The sequence below is a fragment of the Sorex araneus genome, chromosome 1, assembly GCF_027595985.1.
Source record: "Sorex araneus isolate mSorAra2 chromosome 1, mSorAra2.pri, whole genome shotgun sequence".
NCBI classification, from domain to species: Eukaryota; Metazoa; Chordata; class Mammalia; order Eulipotyphla; family Soricidae; genus Sorex; species Sorex araneus.
This window is the reverse complement of record NC_073302.1, coordinates 149,868,510-149,889,991: the sequence shown is the minus strand read 5'-3', so window position 1 is coordinate 149,889,991 and position 21,482 is coordinate 149,868,510. Positions and strand designations below refer to the sequence as shown.

Below are 21,482 nucleotides of genomic sequence, written 5' to 3'. Positions count from 1 at the left end.
TGTTGAACTGAATAGGAACCTGAAATACTTAGTGCTTTGTGAAGGCGTTATTCTTTCTAAACAAAGTCCACTTGTAGAAAGAAATAGATGGTGATTTATATGATTTTGCTGTCAGGGGGCACCAGGACCCCTGAGTTCCTAAACATCTGTTTAGGATGTGACCTTGTATGAGCCAATGAAACCAGAAGTGAAGGTGACCCATCCCTTGTGGGGCTCGAGAGAGGAAGGGACAAGTTTGGGAGGGGCTCCGAGGGCTTTTGTGAGTTAAAGCGTGCCTGGCGGGACTGTTTCTTCATGGAATGGTTGTTAGCCTTCACAGATGAAGTCTTTACTACTATTTTGAAGGGTGGGAGTATCCACAGGTTGGTACGTGGGGAATCTGGGGCCAGGCCCAGTGATACTTAGCCCTGCAGTATGGGCCTAATACTGCAGGGATGAGCTGTAAACTCTGATTTTAAATTTTGGAGCAATAGCACATCGGTAGGCCTTTCACGCAGCCATCCCGGGTTCGATTCCTCCGCCCCTCTCAGAGAGCTCGGCAAGCTACAGAGAGTATTGCGCCCACACGGCAGAGCCTGACAAGCTACCCATGGCGTATTGGATATGCCAAAAACAGTAACAATAAATCTCACAATGAGAGACGTTACTGGTGCCTGCTCAAACAAATCGATAAGCAACAGGATGACAGTGACAGTGACAGTGACAAATTAAAAAATTGAATTTTTAAAATTTTTTAAACTATGAAAATTATTCCGTTAAAAAAATTAACTTTAGAAAATGAGGAGAGAAGAATTTTCTTACATAGTTGTGTTAGGGAAATTGCCTTTTATTCTAGATCCAACTTCTTAGCTTGACCAACATTCTGTGCTGCCGAGAGGAAGTCATTACCTCTGTGGTAACGAGGAAATCCAAACAAAAAAATGGTAGCAATGACCCTGAGGTGGTGACAGTTTACCATGGGATCTTTGTTTAAAACCAAACAATTAGAAGTGGGCTGTGCTATGCTGTTATGATAGTGAGTGTAAGGGACATGTTCACAGAACAAACAATTTATTCTTACAAAACACATCTGAAAATAAAATCAGTTGGAGGCTTTTAACACTAGATGAAAAAACTAGGGAAGGCTCCAGAGGGATGATAACAGGGATATTGAGTCCTTGATGTATGAAGTAGGAGAATGTCGTTTGCTTTTTTTTTTTTTTTTTTAGTTTCTGTGATGCTTTGGTTTTGCAGCATTCAAAATTTCAATCCTTAAATCACCATCAGAAGCCAGTATGCCTTGTGGCATGTGGACTAGAGCAAATATGGCCACTAAATGCAGGGTGGTGTTACTGTTTGCCAAGCTCTGACTCCTGATGCAATTATGTACCCATATTAACTATTTTAAAAATTATATAGAGAGGGTTTATTATTATTAATAGTATTGTTATTTGCAGCACCAAGGGATCAACCCCAGGGCATGCATTCAAGGCAAGCATGTATGAGCTGCATCTCCAGTCCACTCAAAATATATTTAACAGCTTTTTTTGTGATTCTCCATTTAATTCTACCCACCTTACCTGGCAGAAATTACTGCTTTCATTTTTCTGAGAGGAAACACTAAGAAATTGAGATGTCTGTGACTTGTCCCACACAATAAGAGGCAAACTTGGGCCACACAATAAGAGGCAAATGCCATGTTTGAACAGAAATTTGATTCCAAATTCTCTTTCCAACAATACCATACGTGCCATTTGGAAACTAAATATATTGTTCAACGGGTAGTTATTAACACCTACTATGTGTCACACCTTTGCTTATTTGCCCAGGAGACATGAAAAAAGAAATGGAAGCAAAGTTTCTTCCAATTTACAGACACAGAACAGTTGGAGGGGCATCGTCTCTGACTCGTCATCGCTGGGCATAGGGAGGTAAGAACCAGAGATGTGGGTTGACCAACCACCAGGTGTCTCTGGGGCTCGGGGTTCTCCTGGGACTCTCAGTACCAAAACCAGGACAGTCCGGGCAACCAGCAAACCAGGATGGTCATTCATTCATTTGGAGTTTCAGAAAGGAAGGCAGGGTTTCTAGAACGAAACTTTGGCAGTGGAACAGAAAATAACTTATTTAAATTGAGTCTGACAGATGTAATTCTAACCTCCTGGTGGTGATTTTATACCCTGAGCCTTCATGAACCCTTCCATTCTCTGAGAAATTTTAGACTCTTCAGAAACTTGTAGTAGAAATAGTCTCTTAAGCATGATATAAATATCAAAAGGAGTCTCTGAGGTCAAGGATATGACTCAGTGTGTATGAGGCCTGGGTCCGATCCTGACACACATGCATGTCCTCAATATAACCAGTATATGTGACTTAACAGGCTGCCATGGTCCTTGGGGCCAACCTTTGAAGGCAGGCAGGGAAGAAGAAGATGTGGGGAACTGAGGTACCAGGGACCCATATGATGCCATGTAAAGCACTCTGAGCTCCCAGACATGCTGATCCTTGTCTCCTCTGAGCCTATGCATAAGCCAGTTTCTTTCTAGCTTTTACATAAGGTCTCAGACACCAGTAGTACTTTTTCTATTATGACTTGAACCCTTGAAATTTTTGGAACCCCATTAGGGCAGCTTATACATTTTGCTTACCTTTAAGTCCCCACAATATCACCCACTACTGAATATAAAAGGTACAATAAATACCTGAAAGACTCAGGAAGTCTTTCGTTTTGCCAGGTACTTTTGGTTATTAATAATTATTTCTACTTAACATGTTTAATTTGCATGTGAATCAAACCCAATAGGAGAGTAATCATGTCATGCTTTTTTTTTCCTTTTTGGGTCACACCTGGCGATGCACAGGGGTTACTCCTAGCTCTGTACTCAGAAATTACTCCTGGTGATGCTCAGGGGATCATATGGGATGCTGGGAATCGAACCCAGGTCGGCCACGCCCAAGGCAAATGCCCTACCCGCTGTGCTATTGCTGCAGCCTCATATCGTGCTTATTCTTAAGCAGAGTAAAGCAGCAAGGGGAGGTGAAGTATTGGGTCTAAACAACCCAGAGGGGCAGCTATGGTGTGCCTCAGGAAATCAGCCTGGAGAGAAACCATCCAGTTCAATCATCTAATCAAATTCTCTCATTTGCAAGGGAGAGAAATGGAACTCCAAATGAATATAGTGGCTTCGGTCATGCAGTCAGGTTTGATAGAGCTGGAACAAAAGCTTTGGGGAATTTGTATTGTGCTTTAACTTAATCCTCTAAACAGCCTCCTTCAACTGCCCTGGACTATTTTACTTTTACTTTTCAAGACATAGCATCTCTTACCCCAGTTTTTGTCCTTAAGCCCCCCAAATCAAGAGGTAGCAGCTGTAGAAATCAGTAGCAGGTCCCCTCAGCTTTGCCAGAAGCCAGGAAGCTCTGGATCCAGGCTACCCTTGAGGCAGGAGTGAATCCTGGCTGCCTGCTCCCTCTCCCTCCGGGTGGCCAATCTTAACTCTGGGTGAGTTCAACAAACACAAGATGAATGACAGCACAGCACACACATGAACTTTTGCCACTTTTGTATTTTATTGTGGAACTGAGTTTTTTTTTTCTTTTACATCAAATATCCTCAATGGAAGAGGGGATATTGCACACAAATATCATAAAAGCACTACATATTACTTTCACTGGAAACTAATTTTCTACATTAGATATGACTGGATAGGATAGAAGTGATGCAGGATTATAAGACGTAATACCATACACAGCTGCAGACTGACACAAACACCATTCAGAACAAGAGAGAGGAGTCGGAGGTGCTTCTCAGCGGGGGCTCAGACCACGTCTTCCCAGGGCCACAGAGACAGAGCTACAGGCCCATGGGCCCACTGGGCTCTGCTGGGCTCCGGCCAGGCTCTAGCCAGGCGCTGGCCGAGGGCCAAAGGGCAGCCAAGTTTTCACGCCTCCTCTCCATGGCTCCTATTTCGAGGAGCTCCAATTGGCTGCAGAGAAGCTACTTATTTTTCCCCCTTCCTTTTCGGTTTTTGATGCTGCCTTTTAAATGAATGAAGTCACAGATTCTTTTTATTAAATCGTAGTTTTTAATACCAGGTGAATAACCTAATTGCTTTCAAAGAAATACTCATTCCTAGGCTGCTTTCGGTGTGTTGTTCAGTTGGTTAGAAGACAAGCTTACAGTTCCTTTCCAATGGAAACAGGATCTTTTCTTCTAAATCTCAAGCGCCAAAAAAGAAAAGAAAAAGCTATTTCTCTAACTCACAATATCATTACTGAGCAAGAACCTCCTGTGACAGGTGACTAAAGAGAGGCAAAAAGAAAATAAAGTCATTTCAGAATTGTAAGAGCAGCTCCTGAGAGCTCAGATTTGATGATGGAGGGGAAATGGTAGGTGGTAAAATTTCCATGAGCAAATGATTAAATCTTATTAAATGAGTATTGGACAGCTCCTAAACTGCATAAGCTATTGGAGACACATAAAACATCCATATACACTGGGAAAAACCATTCACTAGGATATGTAAGGTTAAGGAGAAAAAAATTTTTTTTCTTTTTTTAATCCATGGAAAATGGCATTAGAGAGGGGGTTGGGTTGGGGCGGGGGCAGGGGGGCGGGGAGAGAAGAGATTCAGTCATTGTATTCAGTCCCACCACAAGACTGAGAAAGCATGCACAGGGTTGGGTTTTGAGAAGGGGATAGAATTCATTAAAATTGAAAACGGAGGATCATCCTAACCTTTTGTCTCTGTAGAATTTTAAGAATACTACTAAAAAAGTCATGATCATGAATGCTATCTTGATGGAATCCCATCGTTTAAGCACTGTCAATTCCTTCCACTCAAATATTCAGTCTACACAATTGAACCAAGTAATTGTATGAATTAGAAGTCTGTGTCAATCTTTAGCTCTCACCATGAATGTACATGGTACATTGTGATGGTTGTTACAAAACTAATTGTGTACTTAATAGAACTAGCAAAATTAGGTTAGTCACACAGGTAGAAAAGATGTTTGGAAGGACAGGAGCGACCTGTAATGCAAATATTGGTGTTTGGGGTATGCTCAGGTTCTGTGGCCATAACTGAGAACAATGGATGGAGAATGTACTAATATATTTTACAGGAAAAAAGAGACAGCTAGAAAGTGACAGCTTCCCAATAAAACCATAGCAAAAATAAAAAAGAAATGCTTACGTATTTTTAAAAAACAAAATAATGCATGGTAAATAAATTTAATTTGGGAAACTGGAGAACAATTTCAACTTCGATCAAGGAAAACTCAACCAGAGGTCTGATTTGGCAAGAAGGTAGAAATCTGTTTCTCCTCCCATACATTATTCGGGAACCAACTCAACAATGTGTCATTCACTAATTAGATTGAGCATCTTAGGTTGTCTCAGAAAATAAGTTTGAAGTAGATGTATTTATAGTCAATGAAATTCGGTTTTGATACAATGAGTTTCCATTGTTTAATTGTTTTGTACCCTTAACCAATGTGTTGTTACTAAGAACTCAAACAAAATGGGGTAATAAATAAAAGCTGCATTCCTAGAGAAGCCTAAAAAAAATAGAATATTATTTTTTTAAAAAATTAAACATTTGAAAAATGTAATTCACAGCATTAAGTAGACTGCACAGGTCCACAGCGAAGAGACCTTGAAGAAGCATTGTTTAAACCCTCATAGTAGTTAGCAGTGCAAAACACACATTTATCAGACAAAAATAAACAAAAATGTTAACTTCAAAATAAATAACTGACATAGAAAATAAAATGAGGTCATTGTTCACTAAACTCCATAGATCTTAGAGTCTGCAGGAAATGACATAGCACGGCACAGTCGTCACTGAGAGGTTTGCCACATCTGAACACGGGTGCACTGATCTGCATCTTGAAACGTGATGGCAGTTTTAATTGTTAGCTCACTTCCCAGGTTCATCATTCAATGCCGGAAATGATCTCTGAATTCTACATGATAAACTGTAGGAGTCGGGAATTCATTTGCTTTCCATTCATTATTTCTTTTACGTGTTTTTTTTTTTCCCCAGAAAAGAATACCCCAAAGCAAAATTTTTGCTAGTGTTCATTGAGCTCATCTTGACTCTTTTACCTCATGGATGAAGATCTTGGAAGAAGTATGAACCATTAGGTGATGGACTTGGCCTGTACAAGTAAGTAGCCTAGCATGTCTTTGTCCACCACTCTCAAAGAACATGTACTCAAGATAGTTATGTTATGGCATCAAGGGGTGGGAGGTATCACTATTCCTGGTAGTTATGGGTTTTTAATAAATATTATTACTGCAATATCAGGCTTAAATCTCACCAGAACGTCAAACAACATTATTTTTTGTTCTTGTCTTACGATACTTAAAAAAAAAAAGACTGTCACTTGAGTTTTTCCTTGTATTTGCCTGTAAATGAAAACATTTGTTATAAAGTTCATCTATGAAAAGTTCTCACATAGCTTAAAAAAATTCTTCTGTACACTTGTTCCCATAATTAGGCAGAAATTAGTTGAAAATTAAAAAAAAAAAGCCAATGTAAGACAGAAAAAGGTAAATACTGTACATTTGCTGAGAAATTCTTCCACCGTAAGATTCACTGTTTGCCCAGTTCTGACCATAGATGCCATTTCAACCTTGAATGTGCAGTAGTAAAGAAGCTACAAAAAAGCTCAACTTGTTTGGCTGAGGGGTGCAGGTGCACGGAAGCGGTATGGGACACTTGTGACTTGGCCTCAAACTTGCACCAGTCAGCTCAGCTTCTAGTACCCCCACACTCGTGCACACACTTGCTCCTTTAACTGGAGTGTCTATAATCCTACACGGATGTTTTATAAACTTGCGGTCTCACATTAAAAAATAAGTGCATCAAGTTTCTTTGTACATTCAAGTCGCTTTCTAAGGCAAATTGTCTACCATATGTACTCCCAACTGCTTTGGTATTGGCTTGTTAATCAGGGTGGACTTGGGTGTTTCCGCATGCAGGTAAATTGGATCAGTGGACTAACTGGGCGTACGAACGCTGGGAGCATGCCTTAGATCAATCTACTCGCTGTCTGAAGAGTCTGGGAGTACTGAATTGGGGTTCAAACCACTTGTGTACCCAGTCTACACTCACTAAGTTATGTCAGTGTGCAGCCTTCAAACTTGAAGGAGCTTAATTAAGGCGAGAAAATCTCACATGCCCGCTAATGTTCTTTTTATTGTCTTCCACCAACTTGCTTTAGAAAATTAAGACCCTTTTTGATGACTCAGACTGACACAAGTTGAAAATTCTGCCTCTGCAGACTACAAAATAGAGATGCCTGAGAAAATGCAGACCTCACCATGGGTTACGCTCTTCCCCTCACCCCACCTGCTGTCTCTTATTCTCTCTGGGTGTCTCACCAGCACTCTCTATCATTCCATCGCCCTTCTTTTGCATCCTTTTTCTTTCTCATTCTCTCCTCTCTCCTGCATTCTCTTCTCTTGATGCGCACGCATTCGCTCTCTCTCTTCCTTGCTCGCTCTCTCTCTCTAAGACAAATGCCTCTACCTAGCAAAAATCAGTTGGGTTGGCTAGTGCATGGTTTCCAAATGTTCAGCAGAGATGAACTGTGGTAGGTAATTTTGCAGTAACTTGAACCCTACTTTGGGAATACTGTTACTTCCCTTAGCAATCGGCAAAAAGTGAGAAAATATTAGTGACTTCCATCACCGTGACACAGCATAGCATTTGGCAGGTAACAGTTCAGCAACTTATTTAGATGAATTGATGTTTTAGAAAAGGTGGTTTCAAATTGAAGAATTTCTGGAGACAAAGTTCAAATCCTGTGGTGTGGCGGACCTTGGCGGTTACAGTTCAATCTTGCATGCAGGGAAGGATTCATCTTGCATAACCACGGTGCTGCTGCTCGCAAGAACCATGATGTTGAGGTCCTGCTGTTTCTCGTGCGTCTCCTGGTACCACTCCCTCATCACTTCTGAGTCATGAGTTGGGATCAGTGTCACCTGCAGGGACAGAGACATTCATTGATGAAGGCAGAGCCAGAAATCCAATGCAAAAAATAAATAAACAAAAGAAGCAATAATTGGAAAAAAGACGATATTGTCTCCTGTTCTCAAGAAATTCAAAGAACTTTTGAACACTTTCCAGAAACCAGACGGTTAAGTTTTTCTGGGGAGCTGAAGATTAGAACCAAAAAATCTAATGATAGATTAATTTTTCATCTCTACTTACTAGCAATTTTTTAATGCTTCAGAGTAAAAAAAAAGAGCTTGAGGTAATGTAGAATTTCTATGCATTTGTTTAAGCACAACTGGTAAATTTTGCATTAAATATTCAGCAATTAATCCAAGATTTAATAGCAATTCCTATAGCTCCACATATTTTGATCATAGATGACTAATATTTTAATTCTGAGAAAATAAGATGAATCTTTAATGCATGCATATAGCTGGAAATGGAGGATCAATATGGGTGTGTGGGTAGTGAATGAAATTGTTAAAATTCCATCTAGTTTTCATTAAGAGGTCATTACATTTGGTACTTCTCATTTGATTTCGATCTCATTAAATAAGCAAGTTTATGTGATATCATACAATCAGTCTAATAGATGCAAAGATCACAACCAAAATAACTGGATAGTCTGTGGCCAGTCATAAATGTTGGGGAGTCTGGTATGGGCCTGTTGGGGACCATTTTCAGCCCCCGTGGAATTTAACTTCACAGGGAAAGCTGACTTGCTAACTACCTGTATTCCTAGGTCTGTTCTTTAGGCCCCCGAAAGTAAAGACCATCCCATAGCAGCTCTCAATGGGAATATGACTCAGATATGCATTCTCTTGGTATGTGATGGGAGCTGGGAAAGGTAGAGAGTGGAAGACACCGGACTCTTCCGTATGTGGACTCCACTCTGTGCTCACGATATTTCGTGTGTGACAGAGCTGAGGGGTACCAGATGTCAATGATGCCAACAGTGCCTCTTTAACCCAGATTCCTTCCCTCTCTCCTGGATGCAGTTGCACTGTCACAGGGACACAGTCCAGGGATCTTACCTGCATGTTGCTGCCCCACTGAGCCCTGCCTTCCAGCAAGGCGTCCAGGACAGCCCGGCTGGGCTCCTCTGCGGCGGGGTCGTTCCCACTCACCACGTAGTAGGACGACCTCACTCTCTTGAAAAACTCAGCATCAACATTCTTACTATTGCTGTGGTTGGGAATATAGCACAGGTCCAAATACACAGGGGGACCTGGAGGCACGGCTGAGGGCTTGGCCGTCTTGGTGGTTCCTGGTCCTTTAGAAAATAGAAGGAGAAAGGCAGGGTCATGAGCATGTGAAGAGACCCCTCTGCCCTCTTTCCCTGCCCTACTTATGCCCCAGGAGGACCCGCAACTTGAGATAGATAACACCGCTGTTTTCCACCTTCAAGGAGAAACACAGAGTTATCCTCCTCTGTGGGCAACTCGTTAGCTAGGATGAAGAGTTTCAAGGCCTTTCTGGGGGGAAAAAATGAAACTGTATTATCTTACTCATCCTAACAGAACTGCTAATGTGCATCTTTGAAAAGTGATCTAAGAAAGAGATTTGAAAACACCAAAGGAAGCCCCTGCATTTAACAAACCACACAATCTTAGGCAGGCTTCATAATCCACAGTGGGATCTCATTTGAGAGCAATTTGGTTCAGAGTTGAATATTAAACCCCAACATTTGGTCTAGAAAATGGTTCAGCTCTTAACCGCATATGATTTCCAAGGTCCTCTGGACCTCAACCTTACTCAAAAACCGATGAAACACTATACTCTCTGTTTCACACAGTTCTCTGCCGAAGCGAGCCATCTCTCTTCAGGCAAGGCAAACTTTGGCAAGACGAAGGGTAGAAAAAGGAGGTTTTCCCTGGTCAATCAGTGCAGACCACAGTGGAGAAAAGGGACTTGGCATAAAGAATTCCCAACCTCAGTGGGAAAGCCTGGGCAAAGGAGAGTCAAATTAACCCCAAAACTTTCCTGGCACCTTGTCTGATGAGCTGGCTTTCTGACATGTTCCAGTTGGAGAGTTTAAACTAGCAGTAATAAAAACTAGCATTCGAAGGCAATGAATGGTTTTTCACCCTGGCTGCCTGCTTAGAATCATCAGCATGGTAACTACTGATGCCCAAATCCAACACTACAAAATTGTATGTACTTAACCTGACTAGAGTACGGGTCTGGGCACCACTAGCTTTCTATACTTGGTGGTGCTGAAGATTAAACCCAGAATCTTATCCATGCAAGACTTGTAGTCTACCCTTAAGATACATCCCCATCCCCTTTCCAGCTTATAAAGGAACTCAGATGTTTCTAATCTACGGCTGGTTTGGAACCATTGCTGTAATGTCTGGATCCTATATAGTTAAGCCTCTTTCTCCATGGGCTGTTTAAATACTGTCACCTCAGAGTCGAAACCAGTAGTAAACTCCATCAACCACCCAGTTTTATTTCTGAGGGGGAGACAAGGAGTGGTAAGAATCAATCAAACTAGGATCGGGATGATCGGGATGATGGTACAGTGTGTGTGTGTGTGTGTGTGTGTGTGTGTGTGTGTGTGTGTGTGTGTGTGTTTGTGTGTGTGTGTCAGGGGTGGGGGGGAGGGAAGGGGGCAATTGCCTTGCATGCAGATGATCCAGGTTTGGTCCCTGGCATCCCATATGGCTCCCCAAGCACTGCCAAGAGTGATTCCTGAATGCAGAGCCAGGAGTAAACCCTGAGTAAACCCTAAACAAGTGTGCCCCCCGCCTATATATATATATATATATACATATATATATATACACACACATATATATACATATACATACATCTATATACATATACATATATGTATATAATCAAACTCTTATTTAAATAAATGGACTCAATTTAGGAATAGTGTAACCAACCAACCATTTCATGAATGTGACCTGAAGGCCTTCAGAATATCCACATAAAGGGTCACCACAAATAATTCCAATTTATAGCAGAAGTTTGTGAATTACTGTTATTGTAATAATTAAAACTGAAATTTTCTCTCACACACTGAATCACTACCATCAACACCAAGTAAATGAGTTGATAAAAACACAAATAAGAGAAGCTGCCAGAATCAATCCAGGTTTGTTTTAACAATCAATTTTTAACAATATATTTTTTTCTTTCTAAAAATCTATTGAAATGCATCTTCAAAGTAAATTCAAATGAATGCAGCCTTACAACTCTGACTTTACATTCTCTGTAGGTGTGAGAGAGATAGCCTAAAGATTATAGTGTTTGCCTCATTCACAGCATTGCATGGTCCCCCAAGCAGTGTCAGAGTACCTTGAGAGGCATAGCTAAACCTCTTCCCAAAGAAACACCCTCAAAACTATGTCTTTAAATTAAACTGTCAAAGCAAGTTTAAGTAAAAAATTCACTGGGTGAGCTAGTGCATCTATGTTCTGGCAAGTTTCAGTTGGTTTTTAATGTTTGAATGGATTTCATGTCTCCTCCTAAGTCCACATTGGCTGTCCATAATCTGGTGGTTTCCCACTAATTCTAAGCATGAACAAGTTTGTTTTCTTTCTTGCATGTAGAAATAAATGAAGAATTGAAATTGCAGTTTACGTTGCTTAAAGTAAAAATTTGCAACTCTAATAGAGTAAAAATTTTGCAACTTCCCAAATATACACTGTATTTCAGCTTCCCCAGAAATTCATCTGTCAGATCTGATTTTCCCTAGTAAATCAGGAAAATTTAAATTAATTTCTGCTTGGTACCTGAATCATTTTATATTTTGTAAACTGTGATGGGAAATCCCAGATTGAGTGTAAAGCAAATAGAATGAATGTAAATCCCATAGATTGGTTTGAAGCAACGACAGCAAGCTGGTCATCAGAGGCCTGGCTCATCAAAACACCAGGGCCTTGCTGAGAATTTTCGAAATATAGGAATTGGGAACAAGGTAGTTGCAATCAAAAGTCAGGGAGCCTCTGATCCTCACAAGTGAAATCCTAATCTGAAATGAGGCCTTAAGGTCAGAGAAGGATAAGAAGAGGATTTAATACTTTTCTCTTGTTTTATGTGGGTATTCACCGGTCAACTGAAATTATGGTATTTATATGCTGATAAGAAAATAGAACAATGCTTTTAATGTTTAACCCAGCCTGGTGATTTCTCCAGAGGGTAGGGTGTTTGCCTTGCATGAGGCCGACCTAGGTTCGATTCCTCCGTCCCTCTTGGAGAGCCCGGCAAGCTACCGAGAATATCCCACCTGCATGGCAGAGTCTGGCAAGCTACCTGTGGTGTATTCAATATGCCAAAAACAGTAACAAGTCTCACAATGGAGATGTTACTGGTGCCCGATTGAGCAAATCGATGAACAACAGGACGACAGTGCTACAGTGCAAACTTTTAAAGTTTTCTTTCTTTCTTTCCTCCTTTCTTTCTTTCCTGCTTTCTTTCTTCCTTTCTTTCTCTCTTTCTTTCTTTCTTTCTTTCTTTCTTTCTTTCTTTCTTTCTTTCTTTCTTTCTTTCTTTTCTTTCTTTTTCTCTTTCTTTCCTTCTTTCTTTCTTCTTTTGAGGGGCTGGGGATTGAACCCAGGTCCTCACACATGCAAGGCAAGTGCTCTACCTCTGAGCTATGTCCTTGGCCCAAGTATTTGAGTAATTTTTTACTTCAAAATTCTATAGCTACTTTAAAACATGGAATCTTGGGCCTCTGCTGGTTCTTTCTGTCTCTGGAAGTGTCTGACCTGGGATACCTTCGCTTGATTCTGGGACCACATGGCCTATGCCAGTCTTGCATAGTCATCCAGAGAAGTCTGCTCTGCACATTCGAGGTTCTGAGAGAGTTTAGGATAAGCCAAATCAGTTGCTATGTGGTAGAAAGGAGCACACTCAGAAATGGGATCTGGTGCATGGGAAATGCTTTGACTACCTGCTTTGACTACATCTCCAGGCCACTGAGGCTCAGGCCTAAACCTTTTGGCAGAAAGGAACAGTCAAGAGAAGGGAAAGGGCACTGTGCGAGTATAATGGCAGCATGACAGCTATGGGAAAGTGGAAGTGTGGAGCATGTCAGGGTGCCTGCGCTGTCACCTACCTGCCGTGGCTGTCTTTACGGATTTGGATGTGGAGGCGTTGGCGGCATTCTTGGTCTCCTTGTCCTTCTCTTCCCCACGTGCTGCTTTAACCTCAGGCGTGGTCGTGGCTTTTGTGGCCTTCTCCACAGATTCTTTCTTCTTGGGAGAAGCCACTCTAGACACCTTATCTAAGGACTCCTTCAAGCCTGCTGGCTTTGGGGAAGCAGCAGAGGGCTTGGACTTCCCGTCACCCTTCTTGACAGGAGACGAGGACTTGGTCTTGGTCCCTGGCTTTTTGGTCTTGGTCTTCTCCTTTAGGTCTTTCTTCAGTGCTTTGCCCAGGTTCTGCTCGATGGCCAAGGCCTCGGGGTCCATCATAGACACGTCAGGGTGGCGTGGAGAAGGGCTGCGGTCTGGCATGGGGGCTGGCGGGGGATCCATGTGTTTGTAGGTGACGGTTTTGTCTGTGGGAATGGTTTCAGACTCATCCTCAGAATCGATGTTCGCATCGGCTGTGATGGAAGGGCACTCCTCTGTCTCAGGGGGCACATCTGAGTCGGTCTGGGAGGGGGCTGACTCGCTGACAGACGTGGGGGGTGTCTCGTCACACTGCCGCCCCTGTGACTTTCCTCCTGGAGGTGGTGGAGCGCCCCCGGACTGAGTGAGGGGTTTCTCTCCTTCTTCAGGTTGCTCTTCACTGGCAAACCACTCGAGAGGATTGGGGTTAATGAAGGAGGGGGAGAGCTCGGTCTTGGGGTGCTTGTACTCGCAGGAGGACACAAGGCATAAGTCGACTTCCTGGCGAGCCTCGGAGGGGGACTTCTTGTCGGCAGGGTAGCACTGGTCAGAAGTCTCGTAGGAATAGGTAGACGACTGTGGGGTGCGGGTGATCTTCTCTGAGGTCTCATAACAGTAGGTAGACATTTCAGGGGTTCGGGTGGTTTTTGTCGACTTCTCGTAGGAGTAGCTTTCAGACTCGGGGAAACTGGAGATTTTCTCTGTGGTCTCATAGGAGTAGCTGCAATCCCCCAGGGTGTGACCACTGTCCTCAGTGTCATCGTAGCCATTGCTGATGTCATCCAGAAGCCTTCTGGTCCTCTCCGTCTTTTCGTAGCTGTAGCCACTCACTTCGGGGGTCCGGATGGTCTTCTCACTGATCTCATAAGAATAACCCCCCTCCTCGGGGGGCCGCGTGGTCTTCTCAATTATCTCACAGGCATAGCCCCCTTCTTCGGGAGTCTTGGTGGTCTTCTCAATGGTCTCATAGGTGTAGCCGCCGTCACATGGGGTCTTGGTTCTGTCCGTCTTCTCATAATAGTAGCCACTGGCATCAGGCGCCCTCACGGTCTTCTCGTAAGAGTCATAGTCATACCCTTCCTCACCAGGAGACCTGCTAGCTTTCTCAGGCTTTTGATAGGCATAGTTGAAGTCGCCAGGAGTCTTCCCTCCATTGTCCTTCTCTGTGCCAGAGGTGTTGAAGTCTCGGTTCAAGGCTAGATGGTGTTGCATTGTATCAAATAACATTGAGGCACGGAAGCCATAGGGCTCTGAGGATGCTGCGTCCATAGGTGGAAGAGAGGAAGTGTGGCAAGCTGATACATTCTCTTTGACAGCAGAGGTAGAATCTGAAAAACCAGGTGAATATAAAGGAGAGGACTCTCTGGGAGTGAGTGGAGAGATATCAGACTTGGGGGAGAGCTTCTCTCCTTCCAGATTTTGCCCTTTTTCAGAGGTGAGTGAGGCATATAAGGATATATCTCGGGGAGGTACATCGGAGAGAGCCTCTTCTTGGAGAGGAGACGCTATCTGAGAAGGGGTGTGTGCAGAAGAGGTGGACGGGGAAGCCTCGACCTGAGATACTGAGATGAGCTCAGAGAGATCGTTATCTTGGGTGTAGGAGGAGGGCTCTTCCAGTGGTGGCATCTTATGTGCGAGGCTGGAGTCCTGCATGTCGGAAGGACTGTAGTCCACCTCGGTCGGCCCGTTTTCAGTGATATGAAGCACACTCGCACCCACTGCAGGGTGGTCTGGAGACTGCCGGCTGAAGTCTATCGCCAGGGAGTGCTCTGGAGATTCTTGGCCAAATTCAACAGACATGGAGGATTGTTCAGACCTGTGATCTTGCACTGGGGTCCTGGATTTGGCTGTTTTAGGAGAGAAGTCTGGTGGAGAAATGGACATCGGTCTTGGGCATTCTTCTTTTGATGGAGACATTTCTGTTTCCTGGAATGTGGTGGGTGTTTGCACGACCGACACTGAAAGGGAGTCATCGACTTCGGTGGAATGCGGGGAACCCACCTCTGCGTGCAGCGAAGGAGACACGTCATCGGTGGTGGGTTCTGGAAATGAGCTCGTGGCCACAGATGCAGTGGAGACAGAGGCTACGCCCTCCATGTGAGAGTAGGTGTCTTCTGCTACCCCCTCGTCAACAGGTGTTGCTGACTTGTCTGAGACAGTGCCTTCAGAAATGGACATCTTAGTGTCCTCTTTAAAAGATCCAAACTGACTGACATCTATCTGTGTCGGGGAAACCTCTCCTCCTAACTTCCTCTCATCTAAAGCCAGTCCTGACTGAGAACTCGCAGCATCAACATCATCCGCTTTCTTTTCTTGCCCAAAGTCCTCCTTTATTGGTATAAAGTCTGTGCTTTTCCCTTTCTGTTGACCTTGGAAAAGACCAGTGGAATTCACATCAGAGACTGGACTTATTTGGTCTGAAAAGCCGGGTTTCTCATTCTTTCCTTCAAAGGGGCTCTCCACACATCCGCCGGGAGCCTTGTCATCAGCACTTAGGAAACTTTCATAGGCAGACTCTGATCCGATGAGGGGAGGGCTTCGTAAGGGAGACAAAACCTTTTCAATGGGAGACTCTGAGTCAGGCACGGGCTCATCCATGGGGCTTATGGAAGCCCTCTCGTGCTCATCTTTGGCATCATTAAATTCAAAACTCTCCGAGGCTGCCGTGGTCTTTGTGTTGACTTCCGTGGGGAGCTGACTGGCTTTCTCCTCAGTGGGCGACTGGTAGTAAGGTGTGTGGCCAGCACTGCCAGTAACAGACTGAGAAGGAGATACCACCTCCAGGGTTTTTTCCTCAGGACTAGCACAGTGTTCTTCCACCACTTCCTGGGTTACTTCAGGAGACGCGGGTACAGCTTGGGCTTCTGCTGAGACTTTAATTTCATTGGGTGTCAGCGAAAAGTTGACGCTACGTTCACCCAGGGGGGTCTTCTCTATGGGTGATGGAGGAGACGGACTCAGGGAAGGGCTCTTGGATGGACTGCGTGTGTCAGGAGAAACTGTCGAGACAGCATCCTTGATGTTCAACGTGGTGCTGGCTTTCACCTCCTTCTCTTCAGAGCAGTATGCATCTTTCAGAACAGATCTGCTGAATTTATCTTCCTCCATGGATGATGGTGGCGAGATAGTGGAGGCGGAAGCATTATAGTCCTTCCCGTCAGTGGCGTCTGTTTTTGACCCTTCAGAGAGTCCATTGAGGGATGTAACAGCATGTTTGGAGTATTCCTGAGGATACAGTGAAGATTCGTATTTGGTGATGTTAGCAAACTCTTGAGAGGGTGACTCTGTCTCCTCATTGTTGGTCTCATCGCTCATGACATCCCGGGGAGTAGACATCTCATCCATGGGGGTGGGCTCACTGGATATCTCAATAGTGGACTGAGTGTAGCCAGAGGTGGCGGTGAATTCTTCCGGCTGGTCTTCTCTATTCTCCTCATCAGACGCTGTAGCCTCGCTCTCTGAGCCTCCAGGTAAAGTCTCATCATGAATTGAAGAGGCAGGCGCTTGGCCAGGAGACTGGGCCCCCACTTGCTTGGTGGAGGTGCTCAGGAACCCATACTGATCCTCCGCACCACCCGCCTCTGCAGCTTTGTCAACCACGGCCATCACGTAATCCTCGGCTTCAACTTTCTCAGCCTCATAGTCTTCCTCTCTGATATCTTCAGCTTTGTCCTCTTCATCACCCTCCTCCTCCGAAGGTTCAGCCTCTCCTTTTTCTATGGCCTCATCCATGTCTTCTTCCGCTCGGTCATCCCCGCTGGCCACGGACTCCCTCTTCTTCTTCAGGTGCACATCAGCCTCGGCCTTGGTGCTGTCCTCCTCCTCCAGGACGCTATGCTTAGACGTGCTCACATATCCATTTTCTTCTCCATCCTCCTCGGGCTCCTCAGCCTCCTCAGTTTCTGCCTTCTCTTCATAGTCTCCCGTCTCTGAGGACTCTTCGAAACCCGCTCCCTCATCTTCATATTTCTCAATGTCGTCCACCCTCTGCTTCTCAACTGGCTCCAGCTCCTCGGGGGTCTGCTCACATTCCCCCTCCCCTTCTGTGGTGGTGATGCCCTCGTCAGGGGACTCGGCGGGACCTTTGATGACTTCGGTCTCTTTCTGGATGACATATGCTTCGACTGGCTCCGTCTCCTTCCGTTTTTCTTCGTCTTCAATCAGTTCCAGCTGAGGCTTGATGTCTTTGGCTACATCCACCTCTTCAGCTTTGAGCTCTTCAAAGTCCTTGGTGAGATCCTCAGGGGACGACATGAGGGACCTCTCGGCCTCAAGCTCTTTGGTGGGGCCAGGGGTGGCCGCTGCAGCTGCCGCTGCCACGGCCGCTGTGGTGGCCGCAGCACCAGCGGCTGCAGCAGCTGCCTCTGTGGTCTTGCTTTCCTTCTTAATGACTTTAACTTTCCCTTTTTCCTTCAGCTTCCCGGCGGCCGGAGACTCTTTCTTGACAGACTCTTCCTTCTTGGGTACTTTTGGTTTTAATGCTGCTGGCTTTTTCGCATCAGAGAGAGGAGTGGATGATTTCTTTGTGTCTTTAACGATTTTCTTAACCTCTTTCTTAGGTTCTTTCTCTTCCTTTTTAACGTCCTTCTTCTCCTCCTTCTTCACTTCCTTCTTGGCCTCCTTCAATGGTGTCTCCTTCTTTACCTCTTTCTTGGTTTCTTTTTTCTCTTCCTTCTTGATTTCTTTCTTGACTTCCTTTTTCACCTCGTCCTTTTTCGGTTTTTCTTCTTTCTTAATTGGGGTTTTGTCCTCCTTTTTAGCCACTTCTTTCTTTGGCTTTTCCTTTTCCTCTTTCTTGTCTTCCGATTTGGCCTTGATTTCTTTCTTCACTGTCTTCTCCTTGACCACCTTGGGTTTAGTGTCTGTGGCTGGTTTCTCAGCACCCTCGGCTTTCCCTGGAGATTGCTCTTCTTTGCCAGCCTCCTTCTCTATGCCTGGAGCCTTGGCCTCTGTTTTCATTGGCTTGTCTTTTTTCACTATGACCTTTTCTTTGCTTTCGGCTTTGGGCGGCTTCTCCACATGATTTGCCTTGGTGACCTCAGCGCTTTCTTCTTTAGACTCCTTTCTCACAGTCTTGCTGGCCAGTGGTTTTGCAGCGGGCTTCAGGCTTTCTCGGCTATCTGTTCTCTGTTTCAGCTTGATTTGTTTCACAGCAGGACTGGCCACCTGGCCAGTAAGGTCCTTCTGGGTGGCCAGTGGCTGTTTCAGAAAGTCTAAATGTTTGAGCTTTTCCAGTCCTTCTAGGATGTTATATTGTGTGCTGTTTCCGGGAAACAGAACGCGGATGATTTTCTCTGCAGGGTTGGCAGGATGCCACACAATCAAAGATGAGACAGAAGTTAAGTAGGAAATTGGGAGATCAATTTCTTGACCATTCGGCAGGATTAGTTCGGCCTTGTCTTTGTTGGTACCAGTCCACTGTTGCATAAAATACTGCATCTCCTTGCTGCTCTTGACTGGGTTAAGGACGTACATCTCAAGTTTACCCACTCCCATCTTCTGGAAAAGGATGACGGGATCAATCGAGTTGCCAACGCTTCTGAACAGAGGTTCAGGCTTCATGGATAATTTGTTTAGGTACTGGAGAGTGAAGCAGGCTTCTTCGATGCTCCTCTTCATCTTGATGTTCGGCTCTGGGTTTTTCAGATTTTCGGGGACATTGAGAAACACAACTCCTAAGTCAGGGGAGATGAGGTTTTTCATCCAGTCACTATTGGTGGTGGAGCCCTGGGACTGCTCTTCCTCGAGCTCTGCGATCTTCCGCTGCAGCATGCTGTTGATGCCAGGCAAATTGTCATCCCCAATGTGGGTGAGCAGGATGGAGTCGACTCGGTCCAAGTGTCGAATGAGCTTCCAGAAGCAGGATTTTCTTTCTGATCCCCCATTGATGAGCATATTGAATCCATTCACAGCGAACAGCGCAGAATCACCCCTGCCTCCTGGGAAAATGTAGCAGCAGGGCTTGGAGAGCTTGAGGAACCCTCCTGATGTAGGCGGCTCCAGGATGTCAAAGGGTGATGGGACCTCCACTGACTCAGAGAGGTACTCTGTGAACTCAGAAAGTCCTTCCATTTCTGGCAAAATTGAAGCTGAGTTGAGTTTAATATTGATGAAGTCTTGGAGATTGTGTCTGTCAAGATTGGAGTTCTTCCAGTCCCCTTCTTCGGGACAGAACAAGGTTAAGCTGGCTTTGTTGGCAGGATGGGTGGTGCTCAGTAATTCTCCAATCTGGGATTAATTAAAAAAAAAAGAATGGAAAGAGATTTAAGTGACTGCCATCACTGATCCTGACCTTTCTCTACTACTAGGTTGTGGATTTCACAGAGGCTACATATCTCTATACTAGTAGTTGAAGAGCATCTGTCGAAAACCCCACTACTACTGTCTCCTCATCAAACAACGCCTCCTTTACCCAGAACCAGCACTAACACCTCTCCTCCACCCCACAGAAACTCTAGAATTCTGCTCCAGTTCTGAGACCCGCAACCACATGCATGAGCAGGGCATATGCCACAGCAGCTAAGAATTACTTCAAGAATGGCCTCACATGCTGGGGGAAAAGGCAGCTCAGATAGAGAAGAGACCACCAAGTAAAGGATGCTTAGAGAGCCCACTCAGGATGGGAGATGTGTGCTGAAAGTAGACTATAGCCCGAACATGATGGCCACTTGATACCTGTATTGCAAACCACAACACCCAAAAGGAGAGAGAGTAAAAGGAAATGCACCTGCCACAGAGGCAGGAGGTGGGGGGTGATGGGGGGTAGTGGGAGGGATACTGGGATCATTGGTGGTGGAGAGTGGGAACTGGCAGAGGGATGGGTACTTGATCATTGTATGACTGAAACTTAAGCATAAAAGTTTGTAAGTCTGTAACTGTATCTCACAGTGATACAAGTGGGTAGGGCATTTGCCTTGCATGCAGCCAACCCAGGTTCAATTCCTCCACCCCTCTTGGAGAGTCCAGCAAGCTACTGAGAGTATCTCAACCACACGGCAGAGCCTGGCAAATTACCCGTGGCATACTAGATATGCCAAAAAACAGTAACAATGAGTCTCACAATGGAGACATTACTGGTGCCCGCGTGAGCAAATCAATGAGCAACAGGATGACAGTGATGGCAGTGAAATAAATAAAATAAAAGTTTACTATTTAAAAAAATGGGAGTGGTGCTGGTGGGAATGCCGACTGGTTCAGCCCTTCTGGAAAACAATTTGGACGACTCTCAAAAAATTAGATATTGAATTCCCATTTGACCCAGCAATACCACTGCTGGGAATATATCCCAGAGAGGCAAAAAAGTACAATCAAAACAACATCTGCACATGTATGTTCATCGCAGCACTGTTTACAATAGCCAGAATCTGGAAAAAACCCGAATGCCCCAGAACGGATGACTGGTTGAGGAAACTTTGGTACATCTATACAATGGAATACTATGCAGCTGTTAGAAAAAAGGAGGTCAAGAATTTTGTAGTTAAGTGGATGGGCATGAAAAGTTTCATGCTGAGTGAAATGAGTCAGAAAGAGAGAGACAGACATAGAAAGATTGCACTCATCTATGGTATATAGAATAACAGAGTGGGAGACTAACACCCAAGAACTGTAGAAATAAGTACCAGGAGATTGACTCCATGGCTTCGAGGCTGGCCCCACGTTCCGGGGAAAGGTCAACTCAGAGAAGCGATCACCAACTACATTGTAGTCGAAGGCCATGTGGGGGAAGGGAGTTGCAGGCTGAATGAGGGCTAGAGACTGAGCACAGCGGCCACTCAACACCTTTATTGCAAACCACAACAGCTAATTAGAGAGAGAGAACAGAAGGGAATGCCTTGCCACAGTGGCAGGGTGGGGTGGGGGGGAGATGGGATTGGGGAGGGTGGGAGGGACGCTGGGTTTACGGGTGGTGGAGAATGGGCACTGGTGAAGGGACGGGTTCCCGAACTTTGTATGAGGGAAGTATAAGCACAAAAGTGTATAAATCTGTAACTGTACCCTCACGGTGATTCTCTAATTAAAAATAAATAAATTTAAAAATTAAAAAAAAAAATGGGAGTGGTAACACAAAGTTAGTTGTACATTCTCTGAATGGGAGAGTCCTAGATTTTATCCATAGCATTATATGATTCCCTTGAACACTACAATAGCA

General features: G+C 44.6%; 1 protein-coding gene across 1 annotated transcript in view; it reads right to left on the bottom strand.

Moving 5' to 3' along the window:
- Positions 1-3,527: 3,527 nt before the first annotated feature.
- Positions 3,528-21,482, bottom strand: part of MAP1B (microtubule associated protein 1B) — a 110,978-nt gene continuing 93,023 nt past the window's right edge. Inside the window, exons 5-7 of the mRNA XM_004608502.2 lie at positions 13,057-19,561; positions 9,020-9,258; positions 3,528-7,972 (exon numbers count right to left, since the gene is read on the bottom strand). Of these exons, the coding sequence (XP_004608559.2) occupies positions 7,817-7,972; positions 9,020-9,258; positions 13,057-19,561 (6,900 nt within the window). The 3' untranslated portion in view covers positions 3,528-7,816. The remainder of the gene's footprint in view (positions 7,973-9,019; positions 9,259-13,056; positions 19,562-21,482) is intronic.